Genomic DNA, 24,355 nt, shown 5'->3' with positions numbered 1-24,355 from the left:
GAACAAAGCACAGTGCTCTCAAGAACAAGAGTGACAGGATCCAAAGGGTTATCTGTGTCTTAGACAGACTTCATGCTACTTCTAAGTCTCTGGAATAGACAGCCGTTCTTTCCCATGTAAGTGACAGGTAGGCCCATCTATACTGACTCTTTCAGGAGGAAACAATGGTTTTTGTTCCCTTGTTATTTATCAGAAAGCCTTTGTCCAGTTAGCAATTCTATGAAGTTTAGTGATCTATTAGTAAGATCTCCCAAGTAGATCCAAGTCATGCCTGCAACAGGGCCAAGGTTATGGGTGACCATGTGTTGAGCAATCGGCAGAGCCCTCTGGTTCCTGCTTTCTAAGCTGCTGACTGTGAAAAAGTTCATCCCCAATGACCTACAATCCTGCTAATATCCAAGAAAGCATCTTCAGGAGTTGAGGTCCCTGAATCATGTAGGAGATGGGGTCCAGTTGATTTGGCTACTTACGGCTGCAAAGAGGAATAGGGGGCTTTAGAGTCTCCACTCTTGCCAGTGTTAATTTCCTAGAAGATAATCAAGGAGACCCCAGATAGATGTAATAAGATCATCATAGGACCATGTAAGGGTGAGGTGACTTTGGATGCAAGGAGATAGAACAGATAAAAGACAGATAACAGTTAAGCAAGCAATCTTCAAGACTAACATAGTCACTACTAAGATTATAATAGGTATAACTCATTTCAGTATGAAATTCCAAGATCCATTCCCTAGGCTGTTTGCCCAAAGTGATGGTAGTGTCTGATGTGGTTTGAATCTGTAGATCCTGGAAAACAGACTAGACATTAATAGAACAATTGAGAATATACACACAGAATTTAACCTTAATAATAGAAAAGTACCTCAAAAGCGCTTAGGACAAGTGCTGAATGGACTGGCAGAGACTCCAAGGAGGGCTATTGCACACACTGAGGAAAACTGTAAGGGCTAAGGGAAGAACTTCCATGGTCCAAGGAAGGACAGTCCTGACCTTTCCCATGTTGAAGGCAAAGAAAGTCCAACCACAGCTGAGTGGGATCTTGTTGTGGACGCCCTCAGCTTCCCAGTCCTTGTCATCTCTCTTGAAAGAACTCATGTGAGATCAACTTGTATGGACACTTCATTTTCTTACAGAACAGAGTGGAGCACCCTTAAGTGTGAGTGTGGATAGTGGACAAAGGGAGCACTGTGGAGCAGTGAGCCCTCTCAAGAGTGAGGATGGACAATGGCTAAGGAGATCATTGTCTGGAGTGCCTTTCTGGCAATCCCTCTTACTAGCATTCCATGAATGTTGCTGCACACAGTATGACTATGTGTGGCAGGGTTGTGTGAGATGTAGCAAGGTATTTCTTGAAACCGGACCAGCTGCACCTGAAGCAGGGACATCTAGCCCAACCTGGGTTGTTACCATATATCCTCAGAGGAGAGAAAACCTAAGCTGTGTCCTAATGATGGGTCATAATCAGGAAGAGTGCAGACTGAGGAAGAGGACTTCCAGGCAGAGAGCAGCACCCAATGTTCATTGCTGTGAGCTCTCCTGCTCTTGATTTTCCACGCCAGACCACAAGATCATTAAATGCAAGAAGATGACTTTCTAAATTGGATTTCTAAGAGTGTATGTTAATTAAACCAAATCGTGAGCTTTGCTGTGGTATGCATCACCTCTGATGTACTTTGATTGTACTGACACATTGCCCTCTTTAAGCCCCTGCCCCATTCTAATAGTCTATCTCCCCTTTCGTGTCTTCTTTTTTTTTCCCCCAGACTTCACATATGAGAGAAAGCATTGTTGTCTAAGTCAGGCGAATGTTCCTTAGCCATGATGTTCTCTGCTTCCACCCCTTTCCATCCTAATGGTTTGATTTCATTCTGCTCTGTGGTACAGTAACACTCTATTGTGGGTGTGTGCACATCCATATATATGTGCATCATCCTTTCATTATCCATCTAGCTATTGGTAGCACTTGGCTGGTTATAAGTAGATTATGACTCATTTGGTGGTGATCACCAGGATGCAGGTAGCTCTATTGTGTGCTGACTTTGACTCTTCAGAGCGGCGTCGCCGGATCGAATGATGTTTCTGTTTTCAATGTTTAGAGAAAGTCTATGCCTGTTTCCATAGTAGTTGTGCAAGCTTATATCCCCACTCCCCAGCGTTCAAGGGTTCCTTTTTCCTGCATCCAGGGAGAATCTGTACTCCTGTATTGTACACACATGATGCCTGGAATTTCTAAATAATGATGAATAAATTCTTGTCTTCACTATCTTGACACCCTGCTTTCTTCTGTGTGTTCCTCACTCCAAGGTGGTAAATCTCTAGCAATGGGGGTTGACTTTCTGGGCTTAAGTGTGAAGTGGTCAAACCTGGATGCCTGTGAGCCAATGGAATTTTCCTCTCTTTCTTCTCGTTCTCTTTTCCTTGCCCTATAGTGCATAGAATTTAGGGGTATATTTTTATTTTCAGAGAAAAACTTAGAGTAATAGAAGATTCAGTTGATAATAGATTTGAAGGTCATTTTAGGATACTCCTTGAAGCAACCATAAAATGACTCTCATAACAAATAGGGAAATTAAATTTGGATGTTAGCTGGCTGATTTATTACTCATTGCCTTATCTCTACAGTGAGTATGATTGTTATATGGGTAAATATAGAACACCTGGCATAGTGGTAGACTCAACAAAAGACACATATTTATCTTTTTCCTGAGATAATGTCTCGTATGTAGTCCAGGCTGGCCTCAAACTCACTATGTAGACTAGCCTGGCCTTGTACTAGGGTTCCTCCTGCCCTCACCTGCCAAGTGGCGGGGTTACAGGCATATGCTGCCATGCCTAGCATGCCTTTTAGAACTGTAATTACAAATGACCCATCTGTGACATGGTGAACAAGATTGGTCTGGTAGGATTGAATGGGCTGAGGATATTGCAAGGCAGACACTCCATAAGCCTTTGCTGTAACAGATTTTCCTAAATTTAAGTATTCTCACTTCTACGTCTGAGAAGAAAATGTGATACACAAAATGTCAAATCAGCGAGAAAGTTAGGAAGAGCCAGAATTCTGGGAAACTTTGCTTTGCCAGGGCGCTGGGAAGGGAGGCCTCAACTGATTTGTTAATGTCCGACTACACACACGTTAGAGGTTGCATTGAGATCGCTGATGGAAGCAGATGCTGGGTTGCTGTGACCAAGGAGGATGCGCTATCATGACAAGCTGGGCTGCCTTGGTAGATGGATGAGGACAATGAATGTGCCTTTCCCTTGTCCATGGCATCTTACTTCCACGGACTTAGGGCCTCCATGAAAGAAAAGCCATGTCAAGAAACACAAGGACACTGACTTAGGGAAATTTTGTTTTGAGCTTACTGTGATCCCTTCAGCATGTGTACAAAGTGCTTGGTGGATGGTTCAGGCCTCAGCATTTTCTGCCTGGAAGGAGAGGCACCTCCGTGGGATTTTAGGCATTGCTTGGAGAATGGCATCAGGCGAGCTCACGAAAGCTGCCTCTGCCTTTGATTGTTGGAGAAGTGGAAGGAGAGCGGTGGAGAGAGAAGAGCACAGGTGTCAGGTCCCCATTTCTTTCTGTGTAGAAAGTTCTCCAAACAGAGAGCTGAGGTATGAGAGATAATTAAGGATGACTGAGAACAACAGGTTTTGCTCTCCTGACCTGCCATACTCTTTCTGTGGAGTTTTGGGGGATGACTGGACAGCAAGGAGCCCCTTAACAGGGCTGTGAACAGAGGGCCTCCAGTAGGTGGCAGATGCTTCTATGTCTGCATGGGTGAGGCAGGGCCACTTGCAAAGACTCCTACCCTTTGATAAAGCCCAGCAGATCATGCAAAGGCTGTAGTCGTGACCCCAAGCAGGAAGAGTAGGTCATCGTTCTGTAGACCAGAGGAAGCAGACAACATTTCTGTTAAGGAGCCCAGCTCTTCTCCATACCTCTGTCCCTCCCCTCCATTTACACTGTATCATTTAAAGGAGAGGCACAAGAGAAGATGGGATGACCATGGAACCGAAACATCCTTCATCACGACATACTGAAAGTTGCTCACATAAATGACTCCAATAGCATGAGCTCCAAGCAACTAGACATTTCCATTTTCTCCAGCTGTCTGTTACATGTTGCCATAGGAGGGAGAGGTGGTCAGAGTAGCTGCAAATGAATTTGAGGAATTGCATCTTCCTACACCCACTTTAAGGAGGACAGTGAAGCTCCTGTGTTTACTTGGTTCGTGTCCAGGACACATTTACCGGAAGCCTTTCTTCTGTGGGGAGGCACATGGCTAATGCATGGCTAGTATGAACATGAGCCTGGCCTCCTGGAGCATATGTCAAAAGCTGATCCTAGAAAATGAGCAAAGGAAGTCTTCATGTGGTTGATGCTGTGTTATAAAAATGCAGTGTTAGGAGGGCATACAGGATCAGGGATTTCGGTAGATAGGCTCACATCAATGCTGGTTCTGTCAAGTTAATGCGGAGGCACAAGAGACAGGAAGGAGTTTTCTCTTCTCATGGGATAAACTTAAAAAACTGAAGTTGGTACTCTGTGCTGGCACGGTCTACATTTGCAGAGTCAGGCAACCCTGGATAGAAAATGTTTAAGAATAACAATGGATGTCATGCATATGATAATGAAGCATGGTGCAGGGTCTGTTTATGTGTAGCTTAGGCTGTGTCAGGCATGATGTGTTATCTAGAGGTGAGTGAAAGGATGAATGCAGTTGAGATGCAGATGCTGCGCCATTGTGGAAGGGGTTGGAGCACTTTGGTACTAAGGCAGTGATGGTATCTTAGACCCTGCCCCCTATATCTGCAATGTGTGACTATGGAATTCTCTATGGGATTTTAAAACTGATGTCTCTGCTTGGAGTCCAGGTTTGAGGTCCCAGGAGCAGCGGAGAATCTCTACTGGCAGAGAGGGTTGCTATAAAAAAAATTACTACACTTGTACTTAATCCGTGGGCAACGCAGCCTGGAATGAATTCTCATTCTCTGAACTGAGAATTTATGTAGCATAGATTTTTTTCCTTTAAAGTCTGGTTTTATCTATGAGATACATTTCCAGAGAAGCACATTTATCTTCGCTTAATTTACAAGATGAGTTAGCACAGGACACAGAATGGGTTTTGAGATCAGAAGTCTGTATTGCAGGTCTTACTGAATAGAAGTGTCGTAGTTTGGCTCTCTGCTACTTTGATGATGTAGGGGCAGGATCCAAGATGCCCATCACTGCTTTAGCACCAAAGCAACACGAGTGGGAAAGGGATTATTCGGCTCACACATCCCAGTCACAGTCTATCCCTGAGGGAAGTCAGGGCAGGAACTCAAGTGGGACCAGAAGCAAGAGCCATGGAGGAAAGCTGATCGATTGTCCCCTCTGGCTTACTTAGCTAGCTTCCCTGAATAGCCCAGACCCACTTTCCCAAGAACGGGACTGCACACAATAGATTGGGTCCTCCCACCATCAATCATTAATCAAGAAAATGGCTCATAGACATGCTCAGAGGACTATCTGATGGAGACAATTCCCCAATTAAGGTTCTCTCCTCCCAAGTGACTCTAGTTTGTGTCAGGTTGACAAAAAAGCTATGCCTTCAACTGTGTATTTCTCCCTCCCACCACCCAGCAAAATGCCTCCCATGTAGGAGGTACTTGATCACTGAATGAATCCAGCATCCACAATATTTCAAGTCATAAACAGCCCACGGCCTATTACTTTTGCTGCATTCTCTTTATTCCCGTGAGAAGAGAAAAGAATCCAGTAAGTGTTGACAGAAATAAGAAATCCGGACGCATCACTGTCATCTTCCCATTGTTCTCTGAGCTTCGGAACTTTTTGCTTGGAGTGGATCACATCTGTTATATTTGGAGAGACACAGTCTGTGCAAACTGGGGTCTTGAGAAGCCTCTCAAGTGTGTCTGCCAAGGCAAAAATAACCACATTCTGCATTTGCCCAGCACTGCCATTGTGTCTGTCTGATTAGGCGAGGTAATCAGCCCTGGCTCTCTCTAGCACCCAAACTGCCGCTGATGTACCTGTGTTCTCAAGAGCCATGAAACAGCTTTGCAAATATGGTGTGGAAGCCAGAGCTAAGCTTGAAAGTCTTAGGAGGTGTGTGTGTGTGTGTGTGTGTGTGTGTGTGTGTGTGAGTGTGTGTGTGTACGCGTGTGCGCGTGCGTGCATGTGTGCATGCTCGCTAGACTGCAAGCATGCATGTATGTTTGTGTGTCTGCACATGCTTCTGATTGAAAAGCTCTGTAATCAGCCACAACTCTGCTTTCCTAGAGTGGAGGCGTGCCCAGAGGCATAGAGAGAGCCACCTTTGTATAATTTTCAAGTAAGAGAAAGACAAATTAACCTCTTACCCCTCATTATAAAAATTTGAATGGCCACATCTAGAAAGTGTCAAGTAATAGAGTTTTTAGAATTTTGTATTTACCGATTTTTTGTGAATTTCACATCATGCTCCCATTCCCATTCATCACCCTGTGCTTTTGTACCCATCCTCCACCCTTGTAACTTTCTCCCCTAAAAGAAAAGAAAAATCTCATTGTGGAAGCTGTAGTGTGTCACAGTGTGTCACACAGTATATTCTTTTGTCTACACATCTTTGCTTGTAAATGCTCATTACATTGAGTCATTGGTCTCATTTGAGGCCTCTGCTTTCTGTTATTCTGGATCCTTCTCGGGATTTCTCTCAGATATTCTGTTGTTGCCCTGTGTCATGGAGATCCTTCAACTTTGGATTTCTAGGATTGGCCCTTTCATGGGCTCTAGAAGTTCATCTAATGGGGTGGGCCAACTCATAGCCCTGGATCTGGGCCTGGGTGGTAGATGTAAGCTATTATTTCCTGGAGGTGGAATGGGGATAGCATCATCTAACTGAGAAAGAATTCTGCATGTATTAGCGCTTTGAAACTGGCATGGAGGCTCAAGCTGATCTGTGAGGTAACAATGGTATCAGTCCTCATTCCAACACTATGATAAAATAGCCCAGTAAACAATTTAGGGAAAACTTATTTTGGCCTGGGTTTTCAGATTTTCAGTTGATGGTCACTTGGCCTGTTGAGTTTAGTCCAACAGTAAGGCAGAGCATCATGGAGGGAGCCCATGATGGAAGAAATTCTTACCCCAAGGTGGCTAGGAATGAAAGACAGGATGGAAGAGATCTGGGTCCCCATATCCCTTCCAATGACCTAACTTCCTTCCATTAGGCCTTCCCACCTATAGGTTGAAGTATCTTCCAATAATGCGACTACTGGTGATCAAGCCTTTAACACAAGGCCATTTGGAAGACTCTGAAGAAATAAACAGTAATAAAAAGCCTTTAAAGATTTTTTTGTTCTAAGAAAGGAGGGAGGAGGATTAGAAGGAAGGGAAGAGGGTGTGGAAAGAGAAGGAATATGAGAGACCTACATGACCCAAAGTTTAAAATATTTACCAACTTGCACTCTTTAGAACAATCGTCACCCTTTGATTTCTATAATCAGTTTCAATTTTGTGGACAAGGAAACCAGGGCTCAGTGGGCAGCTGCTTAGCTTAGCTCACAGGGTAGCATGACCAAGTATAAGGAGATCGGAACTCAAGCTTCTGCAGATATGGCTCTTAGTCCTGTCTTTCCTGTGGTCTAAGATGTTGTGCACTTGTTAAGAAGGTTTCTGGTTTAAGTCTATCATTCAAGAGTTCACAATACTAGGGGCTGGAGGTAATGGTTCAGCTGGTAAAGGGTTTGCTGGGTGAGAATCAGGGCACAGAATTGGATCACTACCTCTTTTAGAAAATCCATATGCTTTTATGATTCTGTCATGTCAGAGCTTAGGATCAGAGACAGGAGCATCTCTGAGCCCACTGACTAGTCATCTTAGTTGAATGATAAGCTTTGGGTCCAATAAAAGTCTCTGTCTTAAAAATAGGGCGGAGACTGGATGAAGAAGAGACTTGACATTGACCTATAGCCTCCACACCTATATACTCATGGCTACACCCTTCTATGTGTGCACATAACACACATACACACACACACACACACACACACACACACACCCCATACATATATACCTCCACTCACAGCACCTCCACATACAAAAATAAAGATTTCACAGTTATAACACTAACTGGCCAGTAGTAAGTCAGTGACACAGGATGATGACACAACTACTACAGTATCCTGCACTTGCCAGCGACAACAGCTACAATTTCGGGCTTCCAGACCACCAGCACTTCTGATCAACTGCATATAAGTTACAAGCCCTTCAGAGAACTCAGGAGCATAGTACACTTGTAATGAGCTTCATTATAAGCATTAACCCAGGGCCATCTAAATTTAAAGGTACTAGGGTTTGGTGTGGGAGAATACCAAGTCTGAGGTTTAATATATCACCTTGTCTGCACATTAATGTAAATCACCGGCCTGAGCCCTTGGCCTGAGCTTTTGTAGCAGAGTGGCTTTTGTCTTGGTTTTGCTTTTTTGGTTTCCTCTATGTAGATGTTCTTAGTGGGACTATTGACCGCACGATGGAACTCAATCTCCAACTGCCCTACAGGTTGGGATGTTGTGCTGATGGACCTGATTCAAAGTCCTGGACTCCTAATCACGTGGTTGGCATCAGCTGCACGCTTAGATGCATCTAAACCTTCAGTCATCATCTTAGCATAAACTCAAGAGTGGATAAAGATACTCGCTGTGAATAATAAAGGCACCAATGTTTCTGCTGCTCAGGACATTTCAAGGGTTTTTAAATACTCCCCCCAGGACCCCAAATAAATACAAGATGTGTTCCATTTTGGTGTGTGTATGTGTGTGGGAGGCTGTCTTTAAATTCTTTAAAGTCTTGCCCTGGTCTTTTGTACCATGGGAGTGTGATACCATGCGATGCTCAAACAAATTCTTGATTGTCTCCACCAGACTCTCAGAGCTGGTTACTAACAAAGTTTGACTTAGAAGAACTAGATTATTTCTTTTTCCAGATCTCTACACTGTGATAGTAAAACATTACCAGGGAGATTGAGGAACTAGGGAAGCCCTGAGAATTGTTTGGAATTGTGGACATGTTGATTGTGTTAGGGGAAAAAAAATGAAGTTTGGGATGAAGGGTTTCTCCCCTATGTTCCTTATCTCAATGAAACTCTTTGTAATAATTTAGCTATGGTAACTTCCATTTTGTATTTAATTCCTTACTTAAAAGCCTGTAACTGCCTGGATCTGTTTAGTTAATGTTAATATTATTTATACATACTACATAAATCTTAAATAAAATAAATAGATATAAAAATATCTTCCAGCTCATACTATGAAGAGATAGATTTTAAGGCTTACTAGGAATTTTCACTTTGATAAAACACAATTTCCATGCAGTTAGCTCTAAGATGGCTAGAATGGAGCTGTCCTCTTCACCTGTACCTGCTCTGTCTCAGGGAGAGGTCTGTTGTCCTGCTTCCTAACCAGCGAGCTGCATCTTCTTCCGATCGCCCACAGGTTGCGCATGAGTGAAATGCTAGAATTGTTTGATTCTATGAAGTGGACGCACTCCTGCCACATATGGATGCTACCTCCGACTGGCATGGGAAAAGGGATGTGTAGGAGACCCAGAGCTGAGAGGAAAGCTAGAGATGGCAGGCAGGGCTTGCTGAAGGGTCTACAGCAGCTAGGTTCTAGGTGTGTATCCCTGTCCATCCAGTGCTCTTTGTGCTTGGAGCCAGTCATGTGGCTAGAGAAGCTAGCCAGATCTTCTCTTCCCCATTCCTACTCTTCACCCATTGCTTTATCCATAATCACATGATCAGCTATTGTCTATCATCTCTAAGTTACCTTCCAACCACTTAAGGATTCATTCAAACCAGCGGCCGGAAAGCTGCCATGGAGTCTTTCTTCTTGGGAATCTAGTGTCTCTGGGTCTGAGTACTTGTATCAAATGCAGTGGTTCTCAACTTGTGGGTCATGATGCCTTTGGGGGCGGGTGTCACATATCAGACATCCTGTATATCAGATATTTACATTATAATTCACAACAGTAGCAAAATTACCGGTGTGAAATATCAGTGATGTAGTTTTATGGTTGGGGGTCATTGAAACATGAGGGATGGACTGTACTAAATGGTCACAGAATTGGGAAGGCTGAGAATCTCTGATCTGACGAGACCCTTGTCTGAGACATTTGGAACCATGGCGCCTCAGGGTGAACTATAAGTGAAGTGTAGTTTGTTCCTCCTGGTTCACCTTTCTTGCTCTCCTGTCTTATAGGGTAATGCAGATTATCTATGGGTTCTTTTATGTGCTACTCGGTATATCTGGTTATGAGTAATTGATAGAATGATCAGGGTGTGGCTTATATCAGATATGGAAACCAGAGACTTCAAAATTCTGGGATGGAGTAGGGGACTCTGGCTGTCCATCAGCTGCTTCACATTTATTTTCCTTTGCCTCCTGATTGCCTTGGTGGGTGGAAGAAGCCTTCAGACCTGCAAAGTGTGTGCCCACAGGTCAGCCACAGGCAGAGACCGTCCTTTCTGGTTCCCAGGCTTGCTGACTCATCATAGCTCACCTCAGAGCATGCAGCCGCCATCAGTTCAAAGAACCGCAGTGAGTCCACAGAATTGCACAGCATAGATGTAGCTCCTGAGCTTGTCCATGAGGGAAGCAGGGGTCAGTGCCTAGATAAGGAAGTAGTCCATGGTTCCATGGCTGCATAGGTGCCTTCAAGAGGCATCCAATCCAGTGGGTTTAGTTTGTATTCACCCACCATAAACTTATGACCGCTGCTGTGATAGCCATTCTTCAGGACTAGGCAAGATAAGTTTCCCTCAAAGGCTTGACTATCAATTGTCCACGGCTTTCTGTGGGAGCAAACCGAGGCACCTGTCCATTCACTAGTCTTGTTCTCTTAATCCTTTCCCTTCACTTTGGTTTCTTCCTCATCTACCAGCTATCTATTGACCCATCTATCTGCTGACACTGTGCCTGCTTATTTGGGGGAGCTATAAGCATATGCTTGGCTATTGTGTGGTGGTATCTGCAAAATGCATTAACTCAGGGTTTGTCTCAGGAGTCCAAATTTGAAACCTTCATCATGATGTGCCCTGCTATAAATGGCACAATGTTTTACTTAAGCAATACAAATCTGTGTTATTTTGAAAATATATCTTCCAGTTCAGGGGTAGGTCAAGCTGAGGTCATAGAGGTAGAAGGAATTTATTTGAATCTTGGCATTGGGGATGATTAACCATTTCTTCATAGAAATAAAGTCCCCTAGTGTGGCTCTGTTAAAAGTATAGGAAGATGAACATTTTTGCATTCTAAAACTTGGGAGATATGATGTCAATCTTGTTCTGTTGCCACTTATCTGTGTTAATAATCTTTCCGCACTAATAGTAGTTGTCAGAATTTAATTGCCTAGGCAAACTATTATTATTCTTAATTATGTGTATGTGTGTGTGTATATATGTCATATGCTTGCAAGTGTCCATATAGGCCAGTGGTGTCCAGTTCCCTAAAACTGGATTTACAGGCAGTTCTGAGCCACCTAACATGGGTTCTAGAAACCGAACTCAAGTCCTGTCTAATAGTAGTATATGCCCTTAACCACAGGCAGTCACTCCATTATTTCTCTTGTGGTGCTTTCTGGCCTAGTCTGATTTAAACTGCAGGTATCCAGTCCTCTCACCCTTTATACCCCACACATCCAGTTTCCCTCTCTCAAAACCAAGTCTTCCGGTTCCCCTATGAGACATTTTCCAGGTCTAAGTTTTCTTTCATTCTTCTGTCAACCCATGTGTTTACTAGCTTGTGTCTAGACTGCACAGCTGTCTGTATAGCCAACCTCCTGCTGCTTTCCCCATTACTGCTGGGTGTTCCTCTTTCTTGCTTAGACATCTTCTGTGGCTTCAAATGAAACCCAGCTCAAAGCTGGCCCTTCTCAACCCAGCGTGTCATCTGCAGTCTGCAGTCTGCCCACAGCCACTTTCCCACTCAAAGTTCAAGTTACTGTGTTACCTCTAACCTCCCTTAACACCTTCAGTCTCTTAGTTTTGGTTATAAATGACCACTCACTGCCAGGCTGCTGTAATGCTCTGGATTGCCACTTGATTCCTTAAACTACTTGATTGAGGACAAGAGACATCTCCTAAACAAGCATCTAACAACTGATTGTTCAGGTGTGGCTGTTTATGAGTATCCCTTACAAAGCAGTGCGGCGCAGAATCGGGGAGGATGTGGTTCACAAAGTAGTAAATAGAGGGAGTTCCCTTGGTGATATGGATTTCATGGACACAGAGCTTAGAGGAGTGGAGAGCCAGTATGTTAGTGCAGTTCTGTCAACAGACTGTTTGATCCTAGCTAATGGTAGATCTTTGGTCCTCCGTGCTGGTCACTATAGCTCTACCTGGGAAACCCGAAGACATCCTTCATGGGTTCCCATCATGTGCCAGGCTGTGGGGCTCTGGGATTCTAGTTCAGGTAACTGTTGTAGACAAAACAGATCTCTGGTGTCCTGGAACTTGGGCTGTTGGATATGGGGAAACATCACAAATAGTGTCAGGTGATGGCAGTGAATGCTGAGGTGGAAAACGAAACTCGTCAAGTGGCAGAGAGGAAAAAAAAAAAACCCTATTCTTTTATACAGGCTATTCACAAACGTATCTCCATTTGTCCAAAAGTAGGAGGTGCATTAAAATGTAGACTGGGTTGGAAATATGGTTTAGTGGAGGGGTACTGAAAGGCCCGGGGCTCTATTCCTAGCCTACTGAAAGAAAATAAATGAGACAAAGCCCAGTCTTCCTAGATTAAAACCCAGGAAGCAGAGCTGATGGGGTAGCCAATATGGAAGTAGACATGGCTTCCTGCTGCCCTTTCTCTTTAATGGGAGGACTTGGCATTGTCTCCTGGCTAGGGTAGACACTAGAAAGTAGGGGGTGAAGGTGGAAGAGGTGAGGGGTTGCTCCTATAGTAAGAGATAGCCTGGGTGTGGTGCACTCATTGAAGAAGGAGCAGACATATCCAGGGTTCCATCCCATGATCAGCTTCCAAACACTGACACCATTGCATATACTAGCAAGATTTTACTGAAAGGACCCAGATATAGCTGTCTCTTGTGAGACTATGCCGGGGCCTAGCAAACACAGAAGTGGATGCTCACAGTCAGCTATTGGATGGATCACAGGGCCCCCAATGGAGGAGCTAGAGAAAGTACCCAAGGAGCTAAAGGGATCTGCAACCCTATAGGTAGAACAACATTATGAACTAACCAGTACCCCCCCCCCCAGAGCTCGTGTCTCTAGCTGCATATGTATCAAAAGATGGCCTAGTCAGCCATCACTGGAAAGAGAGGCCCATTGGACTTGCAAACTTTATATGCCCCAGTACAGGGGAACACCAGGGCCAAAAAGTGGGAGTGGGTGGGTAGGGGAGTGGGTGGGAAGGTATGGGGGACTTTTGGGATAGCATTGGAAATGCAAATGAGGAAAATACCTAATAAAAGGTATTAAAAAAAAAGAAGGAGGAGAGAAAAGGACTGTATCTGGCTTGTTACCATGGCCCCGGTGTGTGGTCTGGATGCTGGCCGACTCCAGGCTTACTACTTCTTCACTGGTCTGCATAGTATGTCCACTTGAGATACTCAGTTCGCCTCTCAGATTCTGCTTTCTCCTGCTGGGGATTACAATCCTTGTAGTCAAGTTAAGATGATTGAAACACAAGTGTAGTTTTCCAGATTTTCTTCATGTCAGCAAACAGATATATCTGTAGCTAGCAAATGGGAGTTGACTCCCGTAAGATTCAAGTTTTGCAAATGGTGTGTAGTATACACCTTTTTGATAGAGAAGATGAAGCGTTAGTTGGATGAATAGTTAAGGAAAACAAGGTTCCACTTGCAGAGCTTTGATTCTCCCTAAAGGTTACTTCTCAAGGTGGGCTGCCTTTTCCCAGAGGGGATGCTGGGTTGAGCTTCTCTCTCTCTCTCTCTGTGTGTGTGTGTGTGTGTACACACGTGAGCACACAGTGTAGTATATACTTCTGCATACACCTAAGAAAACTGCTGGGGAGTTAAGCCCGCTCAAAGGCTTCTAAATAAAGCTTGCTGTCAGTTTTATAGAACTGGGAGGCAGGGAAGCTTGTGTAGGAGCCACAGGAACTACTTAAGAAGGAACTGGGAGCTCACATGCTGGACCAGAGCTGGAGATGAAGTTGCTCTTTTGAGGTGATCTGGCTTATTTATGGACACCAGCAGAAGAGCTCGTGCAGGATCGCAGTGGGAGACAAGCTCTGTCCACCTGGTGCGGGACTGATTTCACAGTGGAAGTACTTTCAGCAGTGATGACTTCACTTGTGGTATCTCGCTAGGGTTGTTTGTCTCATTGTGACTAAACATTGTCAAAGGATTCTAGAAAAACCAGGTTCCGAGTGCAAGGACAAGGCGTGGCCTCGGCTAAGTGGAGGTCTTCTGGCTTTGCTACTGACTCCCTTAGCCTCCTCTCCAATCTCAGGCAGACTAAAGCAGCCCTCCTGCCATTGCCCCTGGGCCAACCTGGCAAGCGCGGGTACCACAAGCTACCCGTGCAGCCAGCTCCATCCCCATCTCGCTCTGGGCTGCCAGACTCCCAGGAGCACTGGGGTCGGGCAAGATGGGGTTACCTTGGGTCCACCCGGCCTCCTGAAGGTCCAGGGCAGCGTGAGGTCTCTGGTAAATCCAGAGCTAGAGAAGCCTGGGAACCTTCGCCACGAATCCAGGTTGGGATGAGGCTTGGGGAGGGGGGGTGGGGGGGGAGGGGCGGGGCCTCACAGGTCCACGGCGGGGCGGGGCCCAGGAGGTGGAGCCTATTTACAGGTCGGGGTGGGGCGTCTCGAGTCCCAAAGGGGTGGGGCCTCACAGGTTCAGGGCGGGGCTGAGTGGGGCGGGGCCTGCCGCTGCGGCGGCGGCTGTGGCTACGGTCTAGTCTCCAGGGGCAGGCTAGGTGCATAGGCGGCCCCAGTCTCTCCAGAGCATCCTTCGCGGCTGGTCCCCGCTTGCAGCCTGCTCGCAGCCTCGGGCCTGGAGGCTGATTTCTTTGTGTTTTGTTTTCCCCGCGCCTCGATTCTGCAGGACCCGTTCGTTCTTCTGCGGGCTACAAGAAGGCAGAGGATGAGATGTCCCGGGCCACGTCTGTTGGAGACCAGCTAGAGGCACCGGCCCGCATAATTTACCTCAACCAATCTCATCTCAACAAATTCTGCGACAACCGGATCAGGTAGGAGAACAGGCAGCCGGGTGAAGCTCAATGCTCACATTCACGGGATGGCTTTTCCATCACCCGGGCGGCCCTCAGTTCACTTGCTTTCCCCAGCACTTTGCATCTCTGCCTCCTGCACCCACTTTGAGCCCAGAGGTCCACACCCAGCGCCCAGTGGGCCATGTGAACACAGATGCTGCCTTCTCCTATGCAGAGCTGTGCCCAGCCAATCTGTGGGCCTTATGGAAGTTCTTCTAATGCCACCGATAAAAGTGAAGGTGTCCTCTCACCCCTTACTGCCTTCCAAGAATCTCCATAGTCTCCCTGAAACCTCAATGATGGTTCTCTTTGTCACAGCTCTCTTGAGTAGTTTGCAGAACATCTGTGGGGAAGTGCTTTATAAGGGAATGAATGTGAGTCTCACAGGCTACAGGGACTCACATTTATTTCCCAGTGATCCACTGCATTTGCTAAGGGTCTTCTCATTTGCTAGGAAGTCTTGCCCAGAGTCAGCAGAAATATGAATGGAGGGTAGCATTTTTGTGTCTGCTTTCTGTCAGCTGGCCACTGTGTTAGGCGCCTTAGCTGCGCATCTCCAGTGTCTCATGGAGCAAATCATTGCCTCCAGATCAGGAAACTGGAGTGGAGAGATGTGAAATCTTGTACTACGCTCATATATTAATAGCTACTAAATGGGAAAGCTAGAAATCAAACCCACTTATCTGACTAGCAAGCAAATTCTTGCTGCTGTGCAAAGCTTGTTTCTTAGCTCAGTGTTAGCACACTTTGAGCCACCATTAAACTTTTGAGCTTTGACCAACTTCATGTCTGTGAGTGATTTCTGAGGATAGTTTAGTGTGCTGCTTAGAACATCCTACTCAGGTCTGGATTTCCAGGTTGTTTGTTTGTTTGTATGTTTGTTTTTTGCTTCGGCTAAAACTTTGTGGTTAGATATTTAACTATTACAGTACCTTGGTAATGCCACACTGGCAGCAAGGTCTGGTTGGTCATTTCTATAGCTTGATAGGATTTGGGAGAGAATAACAATGTATATGTGCACATATGTATGTATGTATGTATATAGATGGTACCTTTATTAAGGGAGTGTTAGATTTGTGTGACTTTATTTTGTGTTTCAAGAACGACTTTTGAACACATTTTAAATTTAAAAAGTAAATGTTAGAATATCTGAGACTTCATTCCTGAATAAATAGGCTTGTTTTGAGATGTGGGACATTACAAACAGAACATTAGAGCTTAACAAACTAGCGCGACTAATTAAAAAAGAGACAGATAGTGAAATCTGTAAAAGCCTTAGAGAAATTGGAGCCTCATACATTTGGCCAATAGGAATGACACATAGGGCTGCTGCTTTGGAAAGCAGTTTGGCCTGCCTCCAAAAGGATCAAGGTAAAGTTACCATAGGATCGGATAATTCCAATGCTAGGTATACATAGCCAGCACACATGAAAACAGAGGTCCTCACGAACATGTGTACACAGATGTTCATAGCAGCATAACTCATGGTGGCCAAAACATGCATGCACTGAGGGATTCACTCAGATGACTCTAGCTATAAAATATTATGATGTGGATGAACCTTCAAAGTAGTCAATGAAAGAGCAAGTCGTAAAAAGTCATATGAAATGATATATGTGATATGCCCCAAAGAGAGAAGTGTTTCTTGACACATTAGTGGTTTCTGGGCCTGGAGAAGGAAGGTGAAGGTGTGGGAGTTAGAGAATGATAGGATGATGGCTATTACTCTGAATACACGAAAAGCTGTCTGGAGCCCAGCATTGGCCATGTAGTTCTATGTCTCCTCACCTTTCATACTACTATTGAATTCCTTGCAAAAACACTCAGGTCATTTTTTAAAGAAGTTAAATATTATGTAAGGAGATAGGATTGGAGTGTCATTTTTTTAAATAAACTTCAGTGCTTTTCAAAAGGTATTTTTGCTTGGTTCCGCCAATTTCAGTATCTCTGTGAAGGTTTGAAACAGTTCTAATAAAATACAGACTCTCATTTGCATAGGAAACACACAGCAAGAGGAACCTCAGTTAGAAAATGCCTCCATTAGATGGATCTGGAGCCAAGACAGGGGTGGGGGGTCATCTTCCTAGTACATGATTCCTGTAGGTGAGCCCAGCACACTGTGGATAGTGGCATCTCTGGTCAGGTGGTCCTTGGGTGTATAACAAAGCAGGTTGATGAGCCACAGATAGCAAGCCAGTAAACAGCACTTGTCCCTGGCCTCTGCTTCAGTTCCTGCCCCCAGGTTCCTGCCTTGAGTTCCTGCCCTGCCCTGTGATGGCCTCAACAAATAGGCTGAGGTAAATAAACCCTTTGCCCCCACGTTGTTGTGGTTGTGTGCTTATCATAGCAATGGAAGGAAAACTAGGACAGGAGGCAGACATTTAAGAGTAACGGGGCCTCCATACCTGTCTGTATTAGAGCTAGTTTTATCCTGAGAGGAATTCCAACTGGTTACGTGAAAATATAGTTTCATTTATACTTTCTTGGGAGAAGGGTTTGGAATAAGTATGTGTATGTGTATTGGATTGGCTAGAAATAAAGCAGGCTTACTACCGTTGTATTGCTATATGGATTCATTTACATCATACTAAGTATTAAAATGACAATTTCTTTCTTACTTTATGGTTTATCCTGTAAGAACTTTTCAAAAAGCACCAGATATAGACTAAGAACTTTGCAGTGTGGTCCTGGAGCTTCTGTGAGATCACCTTGGAATATATGTTCCAATTCTGCTGAGTATTAATGGGAATCACTAATGGTTGCCAATGACTTGCAGTTCATTAGGAACTGATTACAAAGCTTCTTGACATTAGAGTTTAGGGCTTTTACAAAGCACTGAGCCACGGGACTGGAGCACTTTAGTAGTGCTGAAGTCAAGTTTACAAAACATGGATTTCTCTTTAAAGCTAAGCTATTGAAGGGAAGGCTTTCATAAAAGGAAATCACTAGAGAATTTTTTTCTTAATATAATTTTCCATGTAAAAAGGATGTTTTTCTCATCATCAGGAACATGGGTGTCCTCAGACTGCCACTCTCCCTCTGGGGCTGGGGATGGAGCCTGCCTTACACACTCTTAAGTACATGCTACAGCCCCAGGTGTGTTGTTTCTAAATTAAGCTTTTTGGAAAGAAAGGGTCTGAGGGGACAGCTGAGGAGCCTGATGGTCCACTGACAGGGTTGTCTTGAAGTCTGTCCTCTCTAGCTTACGGTTGTTCAGGCCCTTTGTGGCTGGGACTCTCGGGGCCCTGACAATTATTCTGTACTTGCTTTTGCAGGCGCTTGGTGTTTGACAGTGGGGAAAGGGGCTGCTGAGCATCTGGGAAAGTATGTAAAAGATTATGTGGTATACTATGGCAGGGAACTGACGTGACTTGAGGAAGAGGCTTGGCCGTGAGTGAGCAGTCATTTCTGCTTGGCCCTGCATGTACAGAATGCTCTACGTGGGGATTCTAAATCTGGGCAATCGGAATTTAGTTCCGAGAGCTGTGTCATGTGTGTGCAAATCTCTCCAAACATTGGTCTTGGATCTAACACTGAGTAACCTGCTGTATGCACTGTGCTCGCTGACATTTCTGCTGGGAAGCCAGTGAATTAGCTTTATCGCCATGGCGATAGGTTTTGAAGCAGCATATTTCTCCTAGGCACTGGTTCTTATCTAAGAGGACAATCGCCTTCTTCATTGTTAAGACATTAAGAGTAAAACTTGGTATTGTGGCACACTCCTTTAATCTCAGCTCTTGGGAGGCAGAAGCAGGTAGATCTCTGTGAGTTCCACGCCAGCCCTGATCTTTGTAGTGAGAAAAAAAAAGCCCTCAAAAATCTGAAACTTCCTGGGAATCAACATGATATCAGAAGTGAAAGATTCCATATGTAACCTCATGTGGTGGGTCACCATCAAAACACAGGCACATCAAAAACATCCAGGAAAGTTACTGTCAGGCTAATACATGTGACGTATGTGGATACTGGGTTTGGACTCAGTCTCATTGTGTCTATGTAGATAGTGCAGAATCTAAGAGAGATAAGACAGGGAAGAAAGCTAGCGAGAGAGCAAGATCAGAAGCCGTTCTTGTCTCAGTCACCTTGGTAAGGGATGTTTAACGTACGTGCTGGGACCCAAGTGTCCTGGAGAGAACCAGGATGGAGAGAACACACTACTCTTTAGTAGTTCACTTGTTTGTGAGCTGTGCTGCAGATATGAGTGTATATGGTGCTGAAGCCAATGGAGTGTGCTGCAGATATGAGTGTACACGGTGTATACGGTGCTGAAGATGAGGAATTTTCTAAATCTTTTAAGCTACAGAATTTAGTCAGAATCTGGTTTCTGTTAAATCTGCTTATCATTTAGCAAAGTAGTACCACCAAAATCTTAAGTTTTTGTTGATTGTTTAAGGGACTTAGGAATGTAGATTCTTGTAGAGTTTGCCAAGCGGGCACAAAGGCTCACTCTTTGGCACGGAATAGGCCTGGCCTGGTAGTGCATGACTGTTTTCTCAGCACTCGGGACGGAGATAGAAGGAGCGAAAGTTCACGGTCATCCTCAGGTATGCAACAGATAGAGGCCAGTTTGGGCTACAGAGGCATCTCAAAAATAAATAGCCAGGGCAGAGGGCTATGACTCACGTAGTGCAGTGCTCGCTGAGTGATGTGAGGATGGAAGGATGGCTCAGTGGTTAAGAGCAGAGGACCCGAGTTCTGTTTTCAGCACCCAGGTCATGAGACTTGCAACTGCCAGTACTCTTATATGCATGCCCACATGCATACCTAAAAGTAGATCATATCTTTTTAAAGCCAGGCATTCTCGTATATAATCATAATTCCAGCAGTGGAGAGGTAGAGACAAGAGGGCTTGCTGGCCAGTTAGGCTAACCAATGAGTGAACTCCAGATTCAGCGAGAGACCATGTCTCAAAAAACAGTAATTGAGGTTGGCATCTGATATCAACCTCTGGCCTCTACATGCCTCATGCACACACATGTATGTACATCACCAACACACGCACACACATGCATGAATGCACACACACATGTGCACAATTGCACACACACATAGGCATATGAATGCACAAGTGGGTGTGAATAAATAAATAAGCAAATAACTTGCAGCCCCTGAGTACCTGTGACAGGGACAGCTGTACGTGTCGAGTCTGTTAAAGACAAAAGACTCTCCTCCAGATTTGTTGCTCATGTTGAGTGCATCTACTTAGCTACCTTCAAGCAGCCTGGAGATCTCATCTCTGTTTTTGCTATTTTTACTTTAGAGTCAGAAACTCTTGGTTAATCTCCAAAGCAGACACTGTTTCCTAGATAGAAATATCAGAATAGACCAGGAATACTTAATTTTTATCCACTAGCAGCAAATAGCTCAACAGAAAAGTTTGGTAATTAAAAGTGCTACCTGATTTATACACATGGCAGGATTTTGAGACATCTTACATCAAAATTATTGAAATTACAGAGTCCCTGGCATCATGTATTTCAGGTAACCACTGTGCCTAAACTGTCTTGAGATATATTTAGAAACAGAAAAAAGTCAGCCTTGGGCTAGTTAGGTGTTTGATGTTTCTAAGGAAACCGCAAGTGTCTGGGAGAATAGATTCTGGTGGCAACATTTCTTTATCAAATTGACCCTTGTGTGGGTGCACAATGGAACCAAAGACACGTCTGTACTGCTCCCATTTGGGTAGGCAAAGACATTCTTTTGAGAGTCTGGATTAGTGACCTATTTCAGTGTGCCCCTTCCCTTCCCTTCCCTTCCCTTCCCTTCCCTTCCCTTCCCTTCCCTTCCCTTCCCTTCCCTTCCCCTCCCCTCCCTTCCCCTCCCTTCCCTTCCCCTCCCCTCCCCTTCTCTACCCTCCCATTGAAGGTTGTCACATGACTCTTTCACAAGAATCACCTAAGACCATCAAAAAAGACAGATATTTACATTGCAATTTATAACACTAGCAAAATTATACTTATGAAGTAGTAATGAAAGGACTTTTATGGTTGGGGGTTGCTACAACCTGAAGAACTTTATTAAAGGATCATAGCATTAGGATGGTTGAGAACCACTGCTCTAGGGACTAAGACTGCAAAGCTCTCACTTCCCGTCGGACAGGTTGGCAAATGTCTAGCCGGGTCTTGGGGTTGGTGATGGCTCAGTGGGTAAGAGTGTACTGCTTTCTCAGAGGACCTGAATCTGGCTCCCAGTGCTCATGTTGGGTGGCTCACAGCTACCTGTTACTCCAGCTCTAGGGGCATATGCCTTCTGGCCTCTGAGGGCATTGCGCTCATTTGCATATACCCAAACTCATGTACATGTAGCTAAGAAATATGTAAAGGACAAAGAGAAGGGCAAAGTCTTCCCAGACCACTGTGCCAAGTAGGTGGGGGTCACTTGTTCTCTGGTGTCCAAAAGTCTTCCCTATGCTCCCTGCTCACAGTTCACACACAGGACACCTAGGCTAGGTGTACAGAAGCTGAAAGAGGCTGCAGCAGTAAGCCCTGGCCAAGTCTGTCTGTCTGTGCCTAGCATTCAGTCTTAGGACTTGGGTTCACCATCTGGAAAACAGCTGCAAACGGCTTGCCGTGCCACCTGTGGCCATCCAGCACACAGCAGTTGCTCTCCTAGAAACTGAACCAGCAGCTCTTTCCAGGGACAGTGCTTAGAGAGAACAAAAGGGGAGTCTGACCATTGTTGGGATGTTTTATAGGGAAAATTCCTGAAAACCATGAGGTCAGGGTAGTCTTAAATGCTGACCCACTCTTTTCTCTCGCGTGAGAGCTGGCTCCTCATAACTTAAATCAGAGTTTGTCAGCTAGTTGTCCTGTTTTATACTAGAAGTGAGTGAATGATTTGAGGTTGACTTTAGGACACTGTTAGCCATGCAGGTGGATCATTCTTGTGTGTACCATCGAGTTAATGGCTCTGGGGAGCGACTGTCAGTTGGTGGGTTTCAGCCTTCCGGCATTTGAGAGCAAACTCCTCCATCTGTTCTCCTCTTCTTTCTAAAGTGTTGATTTTATTATATGAGATTCATCAACAATAGACAGATTTTTAGGGGGTGGAAAAACCATTACAAAGCCACCTGCAGAAACCTAGGGACTGTGTACAAAAGCCTCAAAGGAGGGACACAAAGGGCCAAACATTGCTGTAACTCTAATTTCTTTAAATGTCTATTTTTAATGATGGTTTTTAAACACTTTAACCTCCCTTTTAGCCTACCACCTACCAGAAGTAGTGGGAAAGAAAGGATATGGGGAGAGTGGACCTGTTTAGAAAGGCTCTTTGGAGCAATTCACGTCTGTGTTGTATGGAAATGGGCAGTTCAGTTCACAGGTTAGTGGGTCCCAAACACTTTTCAGACACACCAACAGTCTAGCTCGGTTGAGTCGTGATAGAAAACATGAATCAGCAGCGGTGGTACTACCTAACAGAAACAGCCAGGCCTCAGCCTCGACAGAAATCAACAGGAGGGGCCCAGAGGGACACTAAGAGAAGTTCTCGGCTATGCCTCTCTCAACAAAGCAAAGATCAACAAAGACACGAGACCAACACACGTTATACAGTTAACTCTAGAAGCAAACCTAACTCAGCCTCCATCACTGTCGGTCCAGTCCTTTTTATGTGCCTTCTAAACATCACGTGTCCTGCACATGTCCTGCCTTAGCATATGTGTCTGACTCAGCTGACATCACTCTGCCAGTCAGCTGGAGTCTGACACACCACCAGAAGTTTTTTGGTGCATTTCTTTCTATACAGTCCTGACAACTATGCAATATAAGGTGGACCAATACATGTGTGTTGTTAACGAAAAATCCTTCATCATGTCACCTGTCCTTTCACATGTTTGCTTTAACAGAACATCTTTTCTCCTGTGTCTGTTTCAACAGAGCATGCCTTTATGAGTCTGCCTTAGCCTTTCACCTGTATCCACTTCAGCTAAACGTACTTTCACGAGTTTGCCCCAGCAAAACACACCCAACCAACTCTCTAAAGAACCCTTAGGTTTTCACTTCACGGTATGAAGGTAAAGGAAGGGACAGGGACTTGCTCTTCAGAGGGGTGTGGGCTGTGGGAGGCTGGGGGGAAGAGCTGTCTTGTGATGCAGATGAGCCCCTTCTAGGTGACAGCCATCCAGGGTCATCTGCCTTCTGATGTCAGAGTCAGATCTTCCTGTGAAAGGGGAATTGGATGGAAAGCCTGTCTGGACCATCCTGCCGGTTTGCTTCACTAAGCACTAAGTCAGTGCGGTCTATAGCTTCTCAGGGTTGCCATCTTGAAATAAAGCTAGTTTGAGCTGGTGGATTTGGAGTGCTATAGTGTAGGATGCATATTGTCACATAAGTTCTCTGTATCTGTGATCTCCAAACTTCTCAGCACACACCTTACCACTGTGTGTGAATATCTGTAGCCTGGACTGTTACCACGTCTCAGGACTTGACATGCGTTTGCTAGGGATGCTCAGTCAAGCCCCGCGACTGTCTAACATGTATGTACATAGTTATTCTGAATGCTTTTCACCATCTTACCTGACTTAGTCAAGCTCTCCTTTGCTCCACCTAGAAAAAGGCCTGGAAGAACTTTGCTTTGGAGCAGCCCCGTCTGTGCTGGCTTTTATTCCCCGACGGCTTTGCAACATTATCAACGTTCTGATGCAGTTTCTTCAAATGATGCTTCTTTTTGGGAGGGTCTGTGTTCTTGGAATTCGATAAAATAATTCATAAATCCATCTAGCCCAAGGAGACACAAACAGGAGCGTAGAGTCGTAAGCAGAGAGACAGATGGAGGGGTGGGCACCTCTGCCACCCTGTGGTTTTCAGCCCAGGCTGCTGGAGCCAAGTGCCATTCATTGGGCCTGGTGACTTAGCCGACAGGACTGTGCTTTCTCCCAGCTGTTGCAGCCAGAAGTCACACCCTCATAACTTCATTAAACCCATTTGTCTTCTAAAGGCCCTACCTGCAAATAGCACCACAGATAGGGCTTCCCATATTTAGGGGTATAATTCACCCTTCTCCTACCCTCCACTGGGGCACAGAAAGATTTCCGTAACACCTCACCTCCAGCTACGTCATATAGGACCAAGCAGGGAGAGCAAGAGACTCCAGTGTTAAGAAACCCACAACTGTTACCA

General features: G+C 45.0%; 1 protein-coding gene and 1 long non-coding RNA gene across 4 annotated transcripts in view; one reads left to right on the top strand and one right to left on the bottom strand.

Moving 5' to 3' along the window:
• Positions 1-5,712: 5,712 nt before the first annotated feature.
• On the bottom strand, positions 5,713-14,294 carry 4930563I02Rik (RIKEN cDNA 4930563I02 gene). 3 transcript variants are annotated; one of them, NR_166717.1, is made up of 4 exons: positions 14,153-14,294; positions 13,526-13,644; positions 10,544-10,652; positions 5,713-5,919 (listed from the first exon to the last, which is right to left on the bottom strand). It is a non-coding gene; the product is annotated as an RIKEN cDNA 4930563I02 gene (long non-coding RNA). The 3 variants fall into 3 exon arrangements; NR_166716.1 differs by having other exon boundaries at positions 13,526-13,641; NR_166718.1 differs by having other exon boundaries at positions 13,526-14,294.
• A 591-nt stretch (positions 14,295-14,885) lies between these two features.
• Positions 14,886-24,355, top strand: part of Atp8a2 (ATPase, aminophospholipid transporter-like, class I, type 8A, member 2) — a 439,384-nt gene continuing 429,914 nt past the window's right edge. Inside the window, exon 1 of the mRNA NM_015803.3 lies at positions 14,886-15,218. Within this exon, the coding sequence (NP_056618.1) occupies positions 15,118-15,218 (101 nt within the window). The 5' untranslated portion in view covers positions 14,886-15,117. The remainder of the gene's footprint in view (positions 15,219-24,355) is intronic.

This window comes from Mus musculus, chromosome 14, assembly GCF_000001635.26.
Source record: "Mus musculus strain C57BL/6J chromosome 14, GRCm38.p6 C57BL/6J".
Lineage (NCBI taxonomy): Eukaryota > Metazoa > Chordata > Mammalia > Rodentia > Muridae > Mus > Mus musculus.
This window is presented reverse-complemented; position numbering and strand designations above follow the sequence as displayed.